General features: G+C 47.5%; 1 protein-coding gene across 1 annotated transcript; it reads right to left on the minus strand.

The window, feature by feature from the left end:
- Positions 1-35: 35 nt before the first annotated feature.
- Positions 36-8,538, minus strand: gdpd4a (glycerophosphodiester phosphodiesterase domain containing 4a). The gene is made up of 17 exons (XM_055514173.1): positions 8,481-8,538; positions 8,151-8,367; positions 7,715-7,820; positions 7,529-7,632; positions 7,358-7,451; positions 7,155-7,214; positions 6,587-6,685; positions 6,363-6,456; positions 5,783-5,928; positions 5,631-5,713; positions 5,411-5,561; positions 4,942-5,160; positions 4,713-4,870; positions 3,900-4,047; positions 3,516-3,598; positions 2,808-2,887; positions 36-2,263 (listed from the first exon to the last, which is right to left on the minus strand). Exons 1-17 carry the CDS (start codon positions 8,536-8,538, stop codon positions 2,157-2,159), a joined length of 2,007 nt encoding a protein of 668 aa, XP_055370148.1. The 3' UTR covers positions 36-2,156.
- Positions 8,539-15,472: the final 6,934 nt, after the last annotated feature.

The raw sequence follows: 15,472 nt of genomic DNA on the forward strand, positions 1-15,472 counted from the left end.
TTCAACTCACCACAGATCGCTTCCAACAAGAAACATCCTTTTTTAGTTTTAATTTCAGATGACAGCAGCGTTTACATTCAGAGAAACATTACAGTAAAAAAGCTGTAAATATTCTATAAAATAAGAAAAAATTGTTGCTCATTCATCCTCCAGCTTCAACTCATGGTCAGAGATGATGAGCCTGTGTGCTCCTCATTCTCAGATCTGACTATATAAAGCTTCACGTCCACTTGTTTTACACAGCAGAGCTTTGTTGCTCGTCCTAACAAACCAACCATTCACGTGGTAGAACCAGGTCTGTCCTCCAATCAGTGTAATCTAACCACTAGAATTAAGCTCTAATATCGAGAAGCTTTGGATTAAACATTTAGTGAACTTACCCAGACCCAAGCAGGACGTTCTACTGCTGACGACCGGCTCAGAGGTCCAACCAAACACTGCTCTTCAGAAAAGAAACTGAAAGACCCCACATTAAAAGTCCTACAGCCTGAAGGTGTGTTTGGTGTCCATAAAGATGGACAGCTTCCTGCAGAATCATCTGAAGAAAGCATCTAAAGGATGTCGGATACATCCAACACATGCAAAGCCAGAAACGCAATGCATCTAAAGTAAATCTAATGCAACCAGCGGCCTCAGGTGGCAGCATCATATTCAATAGAATAAATACGGCTGTGCAGAGTCCACTGACGCCTGCAGCTAAAAGGCTTTGCATACAATATTCAACACAAATGCTAGCGCTTGTTTATATTACAATACTATGTAGTACATTACATTAGCAGCTATAGACATGATGATGAACAGAAACCCGAGGTGAAGAATAACAAACGTAGTCCAGAGTCAGACCAGAGCCAGTTCAGGACACAGACCAGCTCCTTTCAGACACTTAATACAACAAGGTCACACCACAGGATGGTTTTAATCAGCACTTCCTGGTACGTCCTGCACAGAATCAAAGCTTGAACCTCATGGACGTCACACCTGAAAGCTGAGATACGGAATCGAATCACTTTACATGCGAACAACAGCACAGGTGAACTACGGTCGGTGGCTCCGTCAATCCATCCATCCATCATTCCTCCATCCATCCATCCATCCATCCATCCATCCATCCATCCATCCATCCACCCACCCACCCATCCATCCATCCATCAGTTCATCCATCCAACTATCCAACTATCCATCCATCCATCCATCCATCCATCCATCCATCAGTTCATCTTCCAACTATCCATCCATCCATCCATCAGGTCATCCTTCCAACTATCCATCCATCCATCCATCCATCATTCCTCCATCCATCCATCATTCATCCAACTATCCATCCATCCATCATTCCTCCATCCATCATTCCTCCATCCATCATTCCTCCATCCATCCATCCATCCATCCATCCATCCATCCATCCATCCATCAGTTCATCTTCCAACTATCCATCCATCCATCCATCCATCCATCCATCAGGTCATCCTCCCAACTATCCATCCATCCATCCATCATTCCTCCATCCATCCATCATTCATCCAACTATCCATCCATCCATCATTCCTCCATCCATCATTCCTCCATCCATCATCTATCCATCCATCCATCCATCCATCCATCCATCCATCCATCCATCCATCCATCCACACATCCATCCAACTATCCATCCAACTATCCATCCATCAGTTCATCCATCCATCAGTTCACCCATTCATCAGTTCATCCATCCATTCTTGGTCTTAAGAGCAGCTTATACATTTGGCACTGATCACAGCTTCCTACATTCACTGTAGTACAGACATAAACAGTGACGGTTTCGTCTCCAGCCTCTTTACATTCATTCTCAGTCCAGCAGGGTTCAATTCATCCTCTGCAGCCGACATGACAGATGGTGGACAGTCTTCATTGGATAATGGAGGTGGACCGCGCTGCTCCTGGGCTCGGATTCAGTCAGCAGCTGCGGATGAGGGGGGCGTAGAAACGGACGGAGCTGCTCCATCTTTTAACATTCATCTGCTCCGTCTGCGAGTTGATAACTGTCACAAATCTAAAGCTCCAGTAAACAGCAGTGTATTGACACAGATGTCACAGCTACATGAATCAATGAACGTTGACCTCCACAGAGCGCTCTCTCCCTCCCTCCTCTGCCTGCCCTGCCTCTCTCTCTCTATCCATCACTCCTCTGTAATGGTGGCCAGGTGAGCAGCTACAGGTGAACTGGGCGTGCTCCGTAAGTGTGGACGGACGTTGACACTGGAGATGGACCACACGTCACTCATCTCTGTAAAAAGGCCAAAGTTACCACAAGTTACCACCACCTTCATACATCAAAGGCTGCTGTAGGACGTAGACAGAACGTTGACTACATGTGTGGGACGGACAACATTAAACATGCAAACATGCAGGACGTCTGTGGAGCAGAAGCCTGTCTGCTTCAGTTTAAAAGGGTTCCTAACCACTTTGCAGAAGCTCCCAGCAGGACAAACATGCAACATGTCATGGATTGAAGACCAAAGGGAGGGAGACGAGCGATCCGGTGGAAGGGTCAGAGCGGAGGGGACTCCAGCGGATACAGACGACCTCTGCGGAGTCTGGCATGCACACACAGCAGGAGATCACTGCATGCAAAGACGGGCAGCATCACACACACATCAGTGAGTACAAACAGGCCTCAGGGACCAGCAGCTGCAGTCAGACTCTACAACCTGCTGAAAATCTCTCATTCAGAAAATGAAAGCAGGAGAAATCCCAAAACAACACACCCACATCACGATGGAGAGGGACGGCATGTTTACATTCATCTACACAGCAGAAACATGTCTCACCTGTCCTGAACTTGCTGTATGGTCCATTCTCGTGCGTTTGGCGGCTGCCGGACCAGAACAGCAGGCCTCGCTCTCTCCACCTACAGCAGACAGACACCAGCACCATGAGCAGAGCAGAGCAAGAGCTGTGTCTCAGCTTCTTCAACAAAGGCTAATTCACCCTCAGACGTTTGAGGTTAAGCCTTGTTGCTTGTGTTTTAGTACAGATGGCTTGCATTTAACCCATAATCTCTATTCATGGGCTAAATATAAACCCGTGGTTGAATTAAAGCGCCTCAGTCGGTTCAGTCACAGATTAAACCCCACAGGGACCCAACTGGCTGCCTTTGAGGCACCAGATGAGTCCCTTTGGGGTTGGAACGACTTACCAAACACTGACTATGAAGGGATTACAGACATGTCATACATGTCAAATAGTAACGTCCTGGATACAATGCTTGCACAACAGCAATACATTGATTGGTATTAATTAAGGCAGTAATAAGCAAAAATATGCTATGACATCAAATGCATTCAAATATCCCCTATGGTTGCAGAGATATATTGCATGTGTGGCTATACCCCCATCTTCCACCCCCACCCTACAATCCCAGAAAATAGACTTGAGTCATTAGGTGGAAGACAGACTGGACTGGCACAGGTTCTATCATACAGCCTTGTATTGGCCGTCTGGACCAGACTCTGATTAGCAGCAAAAGGCCCACGCACCAGTGGAATATGAACACTGCAATGATGAGGAAGGCAGACGCTGCATCCGTCAGAACCCACATCAGACTATATTCCTCAGGAGTCTGGAGAGAGACAGAGAAGACAGAATGTCAACCTTTGAATCTACAGCAGAGACACGTGGTGACGTATGCAACACAAAGGTAAAAGGTCATCCTCATACATCCATCACACCTGCTAAGGACACTAAAAGTCTGGCAGAACATCTAACCTTCCCACTCACTGATCAGAAATCATCGGCTATTGGTACATTACATCTTATCCACTGCAACCAACCAACAACAGCTTTTCATTGTCTTTTGATACAAAATAAAAGTAAGAATAAAACGAGGACAGCGAGCTTCGTAACGCGCTGAATCTGCTCACCATGAGGAAGAGCGGCTTGTTGACGGTGGACAGGATGTGGACAGAGTTGGTGGTTACGGACTGGGCCCCAGCACACCAGGCCAGAGTGTAGAGCCACGGCTGGCTGACGACGTAGAGGTTGGTGCTGATGTTCAGCGACCGGTACTTACTGAGAGAACGACACAAAGGCAGGAAGCACAAACACAAACGTGTGAGGCAGAGGACGGACATGAGCCGACGCAGAACGCTTCAGCCTGTTCAAGTGTTCAGCTCTGCCGTGACGTCAACAACCTGCACCGCGGATGTTACAACCTGTAAATCTAAAGGACCTGTTGGTTTAACTGTCCAACAGTCAAGATAAGACTTACCACAACACATTGACAGTGCATATGAAAGAAGCTGCTTCTACCGTCTGGACTGAAAGGTCAAAGCTGTCGTGGGGCGAGAGCGACTTGCTCTCATCAGCCTCTCACCTCCCTAAACTTCAACCGCTTGTCTTTGCGTAATATTTTCTATCGCTCCCACAGATTCCTTCCGCTCATATTTTCAGTCTGAACCTCCTACATTCCAGCATCATCCTTCACATAACTATGCACACTGTAACAGTGTGTCTGTCTCATTAGGTTGTTTAAATTTAAGGTATGAAGCAGCTTCAACGTTTTGCTTTGTATCTTCTTGCAGCAGGAAATAGGCTGCTCTCAAACTGATCAGTGTTTGACCATAATCCTCAAAAGCAGATGTGTGTAAAAACCGTTCCACGAGTCGACAGATCAAATCAGCTATAACCAAAGCATCAAATGTTGCAGCCTTAATTCTCATTCTGCATGTTCGTACCTGATCTGCTGTTGAGACATGGCGCTGTAGTGCAGGTTGAGTCTGGTGATACGAGCATCGGTCAGTTCCTGAATAGAAGCCTTGTCTCCAGAGGTCTGCTGTAAGTCTGGGTCTGCAGCCTGAACCAGCGCTCTGTCGTCAGACGGCAGCCACAGCACCTGCACCCATCACACATCACATCAAGGAACGGCTCGCAGCACAAATCTAGAGCCAAGAAATGTGCCGTCACCTGGGAGGAGTTGATGTGAGCCTGCACCACCTGCAGGGTGGTGTTGATGTACGAGCGGCTGTAGGGGTGTCCTGGTGGAGGTCTGCGCAGGTCGAACAGCACCAGGCTGCCGCCACGGGCCGCTACCTCCAGGAACTGGGCCAGCGAGGGGACAGACTGGTTCTGAGCCAGCGAGCGATCCATGTCAGACAAGGACGACACAGTAGAGAAGGGATCCGTCTGTACGACAAAAAACAGTGTATGCAGCAAAGCAAAGGATTAGGGGAAAAACCTGGTCATGAAGTCCAGCACTGATGTCACGGACGTGTGTGTTGGAACCTGTGACTGAGGCATTCTGTGTTTAACGTAGGCAATTCGTGGCAGACACACATGTTCTTCCTTTAGTTACTGAGCCCGTCGCCCCACCGTGCAGTGTGTGTGTGTGTGTGTGTGTGTGTGTGTGTGTGTGTGTGTGTGTGTGTGTTCGCACCGATAAGAACCAGCCACCAGCGTTCAGCTGCTGCAGCTCGGCCCAGGTGAACAGGGAGGCGTCGAGGTGCGTTCGATTTGGGAAAACATCAGCAATGTTGGTGGTTCTCCTCAGGGTGGAGTCATGCATCAGGAACGGAACACCATCATAACTAGAGAGAGGAAGCAGTGGTCACCACAGGAAGCAAACGGGCACGGCCACGGTCAGAACAGACACACACCTGATGGTGACGTCGGCCTCCAGTCCTTCTCCTCCCGCTTCAACCGCTCTCTCAAACGACATGACCGTGTTCTCTGGAGCGAGCTGCACACAGCAACACACATCAGACCCCAAACAGCCTACGTCACCATTAGCCGGTAGGTGTAGCCTCACCATCGGAGCTCCTCGGTGGCCAATGAGTGCTGGAGCACGGCCCAAGGTTCCTGGCGCTTTAATGCAGGGAGAATACATCCCCAGAGGAAGCAGGTAGAGAGAGAAGAGCACCGACAGGTAGAGGCCCAGGACGGACACCTGACGCCCTGAGGGAGGAAGCCTTGAAGTCAGGGTGCAGTTTGATTTGGCCCCTGCCTGCGTAGGTTCTAAAGCCAGCGTTGACACACGTAGTCACGCGATAATTTAGGGTTCGTGCTTCCAGTGGAACCCGGGTGCAGACACACAGAACCTTCACAGGCTCATGGTTACAGTGGAGTAAAGGGAACCTCGCTGCATCTGGGCTTTGACTCTCTCTCCTAACAGACAATCTGTAGACAACATGACTCAGCATCGCTCTACCAGCCACCATGAATCATCATGGCAACCAGGGACAGTACCCATGGAGGCCAAAGGGAGAAGACAGATGCACACACTAGCTCTTCAGTGGATGTAACAAGAGTAATGCAACAACTGAATGAACTAAACCTTGGATGTGAAGAGACACAGCTACAACATAATTGCATTGCATTGGCCTGCTTACCTTTCTTATTCATGCGGAAGAAGTGCAAGGCTATGGGCCAAGACAGAACTGCCATCAGAGCAACTGCAGCCAGATGGAGGAAAGGTGCCGTGATCTACAGATGAAGAGGAGGAGAAAGAGAGAAAGGTGAGGCTGAACGCAACACAAAGCATTTATGACTCATGAATCAGAGGAAATCAAGCCATTAAAACTCTTTAATTCTCTGCTGTAAGCGAGGGTTTGACCTGCAGAGAGAGCAGGAGTGTCCACCACTCTTCACTCCACAGGTCAGACAGTACGGCGGTGGCTGTGACGGAGAACACCAGCGTCACCACGATCCCAGTCTGAGACGGAGACACGTGTTACCAAAGACTGGAGGACAACGGGTGTGTGTGTCTGTGTGTGTAGTCTGTGTGTGTGTGTGTTTGTATGAGCGCACGTGTGTGTTTGTGTAGTCTGTGTGTCTGTGTAGTCTGTGTGTGAGCGCGCGCGTGTGTCTGTGTAGTCTGTGTCTGTGTAGTTTGTGTTTGTGTGAGCGCGCGCGTGTGTCTGTGTAGTCTGTGTCTGTGTAGTTTGTGTTTGTGTAGTCTGTGTGTGTGTGTGTGTGTGAGCGCGTGTGTGTGTAGTCTGAATCTGTGCGTGTGTGTATGTCTGTCTGTGTCAATGTGTGTGTCTCTGCGTGTCTGTCTCTGTGTGTGTCTGTGGTTGTGTGTGTGTGTGTGTGTGTGCGCCAGCCTGTGTGTGTCTGGTGTTTGTGTATCTGTGTGTGCATGTGGTGTGTGTGTGTGTGTGTGTGTGTGTGTATATACACACCTTGTGGCTCCAGTGGAGGTAGAGCCTCTGACCCTCAGAGAGCAGACACACTGCCAGCACCTGAGGGTTTACACATTAAATGAACACCATCATCACCATCATCCTCATGTGTCTCAGCACATTTTACTCCTTGTAGAAGTCTTGATGATGGTAATCATCAAGTAACGTCTGATACGTCATCAAGTATCTGTAAGTATTCATACCAGGAGTAGAGCGATATATGTAAAAAGGGCAGCAGCAACAATGAGCAGGACCAGAGACCAGGGGAACCAGAAACCCAGAGTCCCGAAGTTGAACCTGAGGAAGGACACAGTGAGCAGGTGGCTTCATGCTGTGGGTCCAGTCACTCTGCACATACACCAACAGAAACCCACCAGTCAAAATCATTGTAGTCATTCTGAGCTTCACTCCAGAAGTAGAGAAACACAAAACTCAGGAAGAAGGTGACGATCAGGAGTCCAAAACTGAAGCACTCCAGCTGTAAAACAGACCAGAGAGGGAGGACGTGAGGCCAGCTGTGCCTCCCTGACGCACACGTGAGCGGAGGCCTTTGGCTTTACCCTGCTGCAGCAGCACTCTCCTGGCTGCGCCCGGGCTCTTTGGTAGCGTCTCCATTGGCAACCGTAGAGTCCAGCCAAGCAGGAGACAAATGGCTGGTGTTCATACCTGGATCAAGAACACGGGACACATCCAGACCTTCATCAGAGCCATGGTAGTAGCATGAACTGTGTCTAAACTGTAGGTTCAGGAGCTGGAGTCTCCTGTTCAGGTTAATTCATGCACTTCCCCCGAACACCACATCCAGATGTGTCTAGTCACAGATGTTCCAGCTTTAAGCAGACACTTGTGGAAATGGAACAAGAGTTTGAATTAGATTTTATAAGAATGTAAAAAGTTCAGATGTATAATATCAAGGTAAACTCATAAACCTACAGCATTGACACTGAACCCAGCTGTGCCTGTAACACAGCAGACAGTGTGTGTGTTGCGCTGTACCTCTGCAGCAGCTGCCGCCGCACCACCTTTAGCTTCCCCAGCTTCAATCTGGTTATGGACACACTCACCCACAGCCCAGCATTACAGAGAGAGAGCGGGAGAGAGAGACAGAGACAAAGAGACAGAGAGAGAGAGAGCGAGATGAGGTGGTGAAGGAGGGAGAGGACAAGGGGGCGTGAGCCAGAATCGTCTGAGACAGGCAGGAAGACTGTGTCACCTAGAAGCAGAGAATAATAATCACGATGGAGCAGCAGCAGCTTGTCTACTCTCATAGACACACAGTGACCTGAATATTCTGTGATCTATCACACCCTGTCCTACAGTACATACTGTGTCCATACTGCTCAAACTGCAGAGAAGCTGGGAATACACTGGGTGTGTTACACATCCACATACACACAGTGACCAGCTTATTTTTTCATTCCAACCCAGATAAGAAGTTCAGAAGTGATGGTCGAGGCGTTTGCATCATTGCTGATGCAAACTTCATACATTTGTAATATGGTTTACAACCTGATCTCTGCAGCCAAACAGGCTGATAAACTGCTACAGCTGCTCTGTACCAAGTTTCTGGTTCTGCATCACCAAAGAGTGAAACTGTTTCTACACAAAAGATTCTAATAACAATTTTAATAATAATAATAATAGTCTAACCTTCTGTATCTGCCACCAACCTCCATCAGCTAAGTTAACACCTTGTTGTCATGGCAACAGCAACAGATTAGTTAAGGTAACACAGAAAGAAAGAAAACTAATTTAAGGAGCTTAGTTAGGACAACCTTAGTTATTAAGATGGAACCTGGAGTAAACAAAGAATTATCAACAAATTAGTCAAGTAATTTCATCATAAGCTTTTAAATAACATAACTGTTTTTAAGATAAATAAGATACAGTAAGATGAGATAAGCTTTACTGTCATTGCACAGTCACAGTACAACAATACAACGAAATTGTGAACTGGTGCAAAGAGAGAGAAGATCATAACAAAATTAGGGCGGGGTTATTTTCATAATCGATTAATTGGATAAAAACATGCCATAAAAATAGCCATTCACGTCCAGCAGGCTGTCTCTGCCTACCTGTTGACCAGGCCCCGCCTCCCTCTTAGCATGACCCAGCCCCTCTCCACCTGTCACCGCCCTCTGAATCTATGCAGTTATTAAATCCTCAATTTACCAGACCTTTTCTTTTCTTTGTGGCAAAAACCAAAGCTGCCTTTATCACTCCTTTAGTTCTGATCCAAAAACGTGACCCACTACACAGAACCAGCTCCATGCATCCTGCTGCTCTGCTGGGGGATTAGCCACAACTCTATATTGTATGTATACAGTATATTAGAAACAGAACAACGCATTATTAGACATAAGAAAAAAATGAGGAAACTGTTGAATAAACCCATTACTCCATCCATCCATCCATTTTCTACCGTTTTTTCCTGTTCAGGGTCACAGTGGGGAGCCTATCCCAGCTTGTTGAGGGTGAGAGGCGGTGTACACCCTCAACAAGTCGCCAGTCTATTGCAGGGCCACAGAGAAAGACAAACAACCATTCATGCACACACTCACAACAGAGAGTAGCCAATTAACCTAATGCATGTCTTTGGACTGGACTGGACAAATACTAGACTTAGAGTCTAAAAACCTAAAGAGTTTTCATCACATCAAATCCAGAGTCCTTGTTGGATCGGGAGATGCGGTTTCAGCGAAGACACTTAAAGTCTGAGGGAACCATGAAGGTAAGGTTGATCTCAGCTGTGTTTTTCAAAAAAACAAACAAACTGTGCACTCAGAGAACCGCAGTGCACCAACAGGACAAAGAAAGCTCAGAAGCACTGGGATGGCATTTACCCAGGATGATACCACCTGCTGAGAAAACTTCACTGGCCCTCTGATGCAAAGGAGACGCACAATAATGACCTGAGGAATGTACTGTAGAGGATCTGAAACAGGTCTGTGCAAGTGTAGAGGAAGACAGCCACTAGCATAAGGAGCTGAGTAAGTGGCCACAGGATGTCCATGTGTAATCAGGAAAGCCAACCAGTGTGGCAGGCTGTCAGCATCTACAGTATCCTGTCATTAAACATTAGCATGTGTCATTAGATGTTAGACATTAGCATGTGGAACTGACGTTAGCTTGTCTCATTAAAGGTTGGTATGTGTCATTAATCGCTAACTTGTGGCATTAAACGTTAGCATGTGTCATTATATATTAGCATGTGTCATTAAATGTTAGCATGTGCCATAGACCTTAGCATGTGTCGCTAAACATTAGCATGTGGCATTAGATGTTAGCTTGTTTCATTAAACGTTAGCATGTGTCATTAACTCCTCCTTGAGGCGGAGGAGGAGGTGGAGGAGTTTGTGTGCTCGAATGACCCCGGGAGCTATGTTGTCGGGGGTTAAATGCCCCTGGTAAGGTCTCCCAAGGCGAACAGGTCCTGGGCGACGGGCCAGACTAAGAGAGGTTCACAAACCCCCTATGAAAGGCAGACGACCAAGTCCAGAGACGTCGCCCGGTGTGGCGCATCCGGGGCCCCACCCTGGAGCCAGGCCCGGGCTGGTGTGGGCTTGCTATATGTTTTGGACACTCGGGTGAAGAGAGGGGCTGAGCTGTCAACTGATCACCACCTGGTGGTGAGTAGGATCCGCTGGCAGGGAAGGAGGCTGGGATGAGAATCAGTTCCTCCAAATCCGAGGCCATGGTTCTCAACTGGAAAAAGGTGGTTTGCTCTCTCCAGGTTGGAGGAGAGTTCCTGCCCCAAGTGGAGATGTTTAAGTATCTTGGGGTCTTGTTCACGAGTGAGGGAGGGAAGGAGTGTGAGTTTGACAGACGGATCAGTGTGGCGGCTGCAGTAATGCGGTCGGTGTATCGGTCTGTCGTGGTGAAGAGGGAGCTGAGCCAAAAGGCAAAGCTCTCAATTTACCGGTCAATCTACGTTCCTACCCTCACCTATAGTCATGAGCTTTGGGTCATGACCGAAAGGGCAAGGTCTCGGATACAAGCGGCTGAAATGAGCTTCCTCCGCAGGGTGGCTGGGCGCTCCCTTAGAGATAAGGTCAGGAGCTCTGTCACCCGGGAGGAGCTCGGAGTAGAGTCGCTGCTCCTCCACATTGAGAGGAGCCAGTTGAGGTGGCTCGGGCATCTGGTTCGGATGCCTCCTGGACCCCTCCCTGGGGAGGTTTTCCGGGCATGTCCCACCGGTAGGAGGCCCCGAGGAAGACCCAGGACTCGCTGGAGAGACTACGTCTCTCGGCTGGCCTAGGAACGTCTTGGGGTCCCACCGGAAGAGCTGGAGGAAGTGTCCAGGGAGAGGAAAGTCTAGAACCCTCTGCTCAGACTGCTGCCCCCGCGACCCGGCCACGGATAAGCGGATTAAAATGGATGGATGGATGTGTCATTAAATATTAGCATGTGGCATTAGACGTTAGTATGGGCCATTAGACGTTAGCATGTGGCATTAGACGTTAGCTTGTGTACATTTCTCCAGCTCATAAGGTTGTCAACATGAGTCTGGGCCAGAGAGCAGCACATGCTGTCACCCAACACGACCCAAACAAACTACGTGTGAACAAGTGTAGAGTATGACTCAGAGTGGGTGAACACGCAGACTGGAAGAAGGTGGATGAATGGATGAATGGATAAATGCAGGAAGAGAGCCCAACCGACAGTGTCCAGAACAATGAGCCGCTATGCCAGGAACCAGCTCTGAGGAGTCGCATCCACCATCCACCACCCACTACCAGTCACTCAGGCTGACATACACAGGCAGCTGGGCTGGAAACCATGATCTCCTGAGGCAATATTCAGTGAAATAAAACAAATGTAATTAATTAGGATCATGCATCAGCTCCTTCTAACTTTATGAATGTCATAGTTTTATAGATCTGCTGCTTCTGGTATGTTCTCCTGTATCCAACTGCTGTGTTCCAGACATAGTTCCTCTTTCTTCCACTATGTTTTAAGATCATACTGAGTAAGAATAAAACCTCCTTTCTCAAACCTTCGCTATCATGAAGGACCTGCGGTTAGTTAAGCGTGCAGGGGCCTCCTATTATACTACTATAGTGGACATCCAGTATGTCTGTTAGCACTGCATTTATGCAGGAGCATGTACCTCACCAGACTTCATATTATGAGGAGGTCAAAGCCCTGTGAGCCAGACCTCACACATGAACTTGTCAAAATGTGTTATTGTCAGCCGTCAGCGCAAAGAGCAGGAGAGAAGATCAACACAGTCCGGTACTGTATGTTCGGCAGGTCCGGTAGGTCCAGGCTCATACTAACACTGTCCTGTATGTGACACAGCGTTGTTTCTGTTATAATTGTCCCTCTCGTTGTGATACAATGTGGAGATTTGATGACTCAGTGTGTCGTCAGAGAAGAGAACTTCCCAGGGATGCTCAGCTTTACTACACCTTGAACAGTGAAATAACGTCACAGAATCAAAGAGAGAATCAGCCTAAACCAGAACCTACTTCTATTTGTAAAGGGATCCACTCAGAAGCTGCTGAGTCACAACACTCTGCTTTGCGTGGGTCCTAAACAGTGTGGCTGTGGGTCTGTGCATCACAGTTTCTATCAAATAAGGCAGCAGCAGATTCTTTGGTGCACAATAAACACTGTGCTCGTTGTCTCAATGTTAGGTGATGAAGGTTCTGAGAGCATCACCACACCATCAGGATGTGAGGCAAGCCAGCTCAGACCTGGTTTAACTGAACTGGTCATAAAGCGTTCACGCGTTTCTCACCTATTAGTTTATTGCTTTGTATTTTAGTGGCCGATAGCTCGCTGCTGTTGTGGACACTTGCTCCATTATGGCAGGTTGATCACAACAGATGAATGTTTCCAGGTGAAGAACTGTTATACTCATTTTAATGAGGTGTCAATTCACCAAACATTGAGGCCTTAGTAAACTAAACATCTAAAGGACCTTTGGGTGGATCTTGGACTTTGAACTGCCAGCGCAGCTTTATGTGGACCTTCAGGTTTCTGCTCCTCACGGTGACAATAAAACAACCCAACGACTAGAATCTAGAAACTATATTTACAACAGCAGGTAAACAAAACGTTTCCTAAACAGCAACACAGGTAAAGACTAGGCAGAGACTTAACGACCAAATAAACAAAAATAGTTCACAAATATAGAAAAAACGAGCGAATAATACACAGTGAATGATTATCCACTACGGTAGCTGAGCATCAGAGTCAAACGCAGTCTAGTTCTGCTTAAATTGCTTAATTCTAGTCCAGCAGTTTGGGGAAACAGCTGCCAAGAGGAAAATATCAGAATAAATCAGAATAAGAACAAGCGATGCAAATATTAGGGCTCAGTAGATGTTTAATTTACATAGAGGCTGCTAATCAGACTCGTTTCTAACCAACACATTCAAACACTGGGCGTCATCACCGACAACGACTGCTTCCCACAGAGAAACCCGCATGTTCTTACCAGGACCACCCGACTCTCCGTTTCTTCGCCTTTTGCTTCGAGACTGTTAATTCCCCAAAATGTTTAGAGGCACGAGCCGCACGTTGCGGTGCTCTCGTGCGGCACCTTCGCGTGACTGACAAGACAGCGCGCGCGCCTGGTGAGGAGAGAGTTGAACTGCGGGCACAAGGCGCCTGCTCCGCACTGCCTCGTTACTGACGTCACCGCAGCGCGCGGATAACGTTCATTATGCGGCTCACTGATCAACACGCGCCTTAAAGTTAGGCAGATATTTCACATGCATTCAAATAAAAATATTGTTTGGTGACGTGACGAGTCACTGATCGACCTGATCGCACCTGATCCAGGTGATCAGCAGTAGCTGGAGGAGCTGGACGGTGGCCGTGGAGGACCAAAGGTGATTATCTGGTCAGTCTTCTTTTAGGCATTTGTCCTGAGAATGTTGAAAAGCACCGTATGTGTTTAAAACAGAGCCAAATATAATAAATAAGAATAAACGTCGTGGTTTGTCTTGAGCTGTCCCTCACCTGCATGTTACACAACACGGCATTTAAGCAGGTTTCAGGGATCTTCAGCCTTTTCTGCGGTGTCTGTTTGAAATTGGTTGGTGGAAAACGAGGAAGAGCAGGTAGAACGGTAAATGTAGAACTGTCAGCGGTGCTTTTACAGAATGAACCGGAGGCAGCTGCTGTATCTTCATTCTAAAATGTGCGTCACCCTGTGGCTTTGAAGTTAACTCAGAATAATAAAACCAAGAAGACACCAGAACGTTGAAATCAAAGTGGACAAACAAAGATCGGCAGCAGACGAGCTGTGGAGCGATCAGACACAAGAGTCAGGGGGTCCCACCGTAAGGCTTATGCAACACCTACGCAGAGCGTTGCCATGGCAACTCCGTTCTCCTTTTATAATAACGCAATGAATGTGGTCAACAAGGCACCACAGAGCCATTACACAGCAACCTCCCACTCACATGAAAACCTGAACTCAGTCTAACAACACGCGTCACTTTTTGTCTCAGACCGTTGATGCCTCTTTTATCTGCTGCTTTTTCAAGCGTTTAGACTCAAAGGCGATCTCCATAGTGATCAGGGGGATTATGAATATTTGTACAGCGTTACCTCAGGATCCACTGAGTCGTTAGATTCACAGCCTGATGTTCGTTATTATGTTAATGAATGTAAACAGTTGTGATGAACTGTGTTTAATAATGAAGCCGTCTGAAATGTTTACTACTGTTGGTTCCACTGGAAAAAAACATTTCTGTGACAATAACAGCGTTAGTGCTCAGTGAGTCACACATGTTAAACGTTCGTTTCGGCATCTTGCTCCATCCTGATTCCTCTGGCGGCCTCGCAGGGCGATGAACAGCCTGTTGGGATCCCTTGGCCACACAGGATCAAAAACACAAGCTCTTCACAAGCAGCTGATCTGAGTCCAGCTCAGCCTTAGTTTGGAATATTAAATTGTGATTCAATTCACAGTAAGAAGCTTTGCTCTTTACCTGACATCTGGTTCAGCACTTACGCTGTGCCATCACCCGCAGCTTTGGATTGTGGTGTATTTGTTATAAACGGTGGTTTTAGGTTGTTAAACTTCAAACGATCAATGTCACCAATAATCACCAACAGACATATTCTGGATCAGTGTCAGAAATCAAATATTGAATTGAATTGATAATAATGCAGAAACTGTGTAAGTGAACGTGTGCCTAGTCCTCTGCAGTGGAGCTGGTTATGTAACGGAGTGGAGGATGGGGGGATGGGGGGCTGCTGCAGCATCAGAGCACATCACTCACAGAAGCAAGCAGTCACGTCCCTCAGCTCATCACCTCCAGCTGAACATGTTCATCACCGTGTACATCTTTGCTGTG

The sequence above is a fragment of the Betta splendens genome, chromosome 13 (genome assembly GCF_900634795.4).
Source record: "Betta splendens chromosome 13, fBetSpl5.4, whole genome shotgun sequence".
NCBI classification, from domain to species: Eukaryota; Metazoa; Chordata; class Actinopteri; order Anabantiformes; family Osphronemidae; genus Betta; species Betta splendens.

Coding starts and splice junctions, on each gene's coding strand:
- gdpd4a (XM_055514173.1), bottom strand. CDS start 8,538: ATGTGTAACACACCCAGTGTATTCCCAGCTTCTCTGCAGTTTGAGCAG. Junction 5,929..6,362: donor CTTCCGCATGAATAAGAAAG/GTAAGCAGGCCA, acceptor TTCCTCCCTCAG/GGCGTCAGGTGTCCGTCCTG. Junction 4,048..4,712: donor ATGTCTCAACAGCAGATCAG/GTACGAACATGC, acceptor TCGTTCTCTCAG/TAAGTACCGGTCGCTGAACA.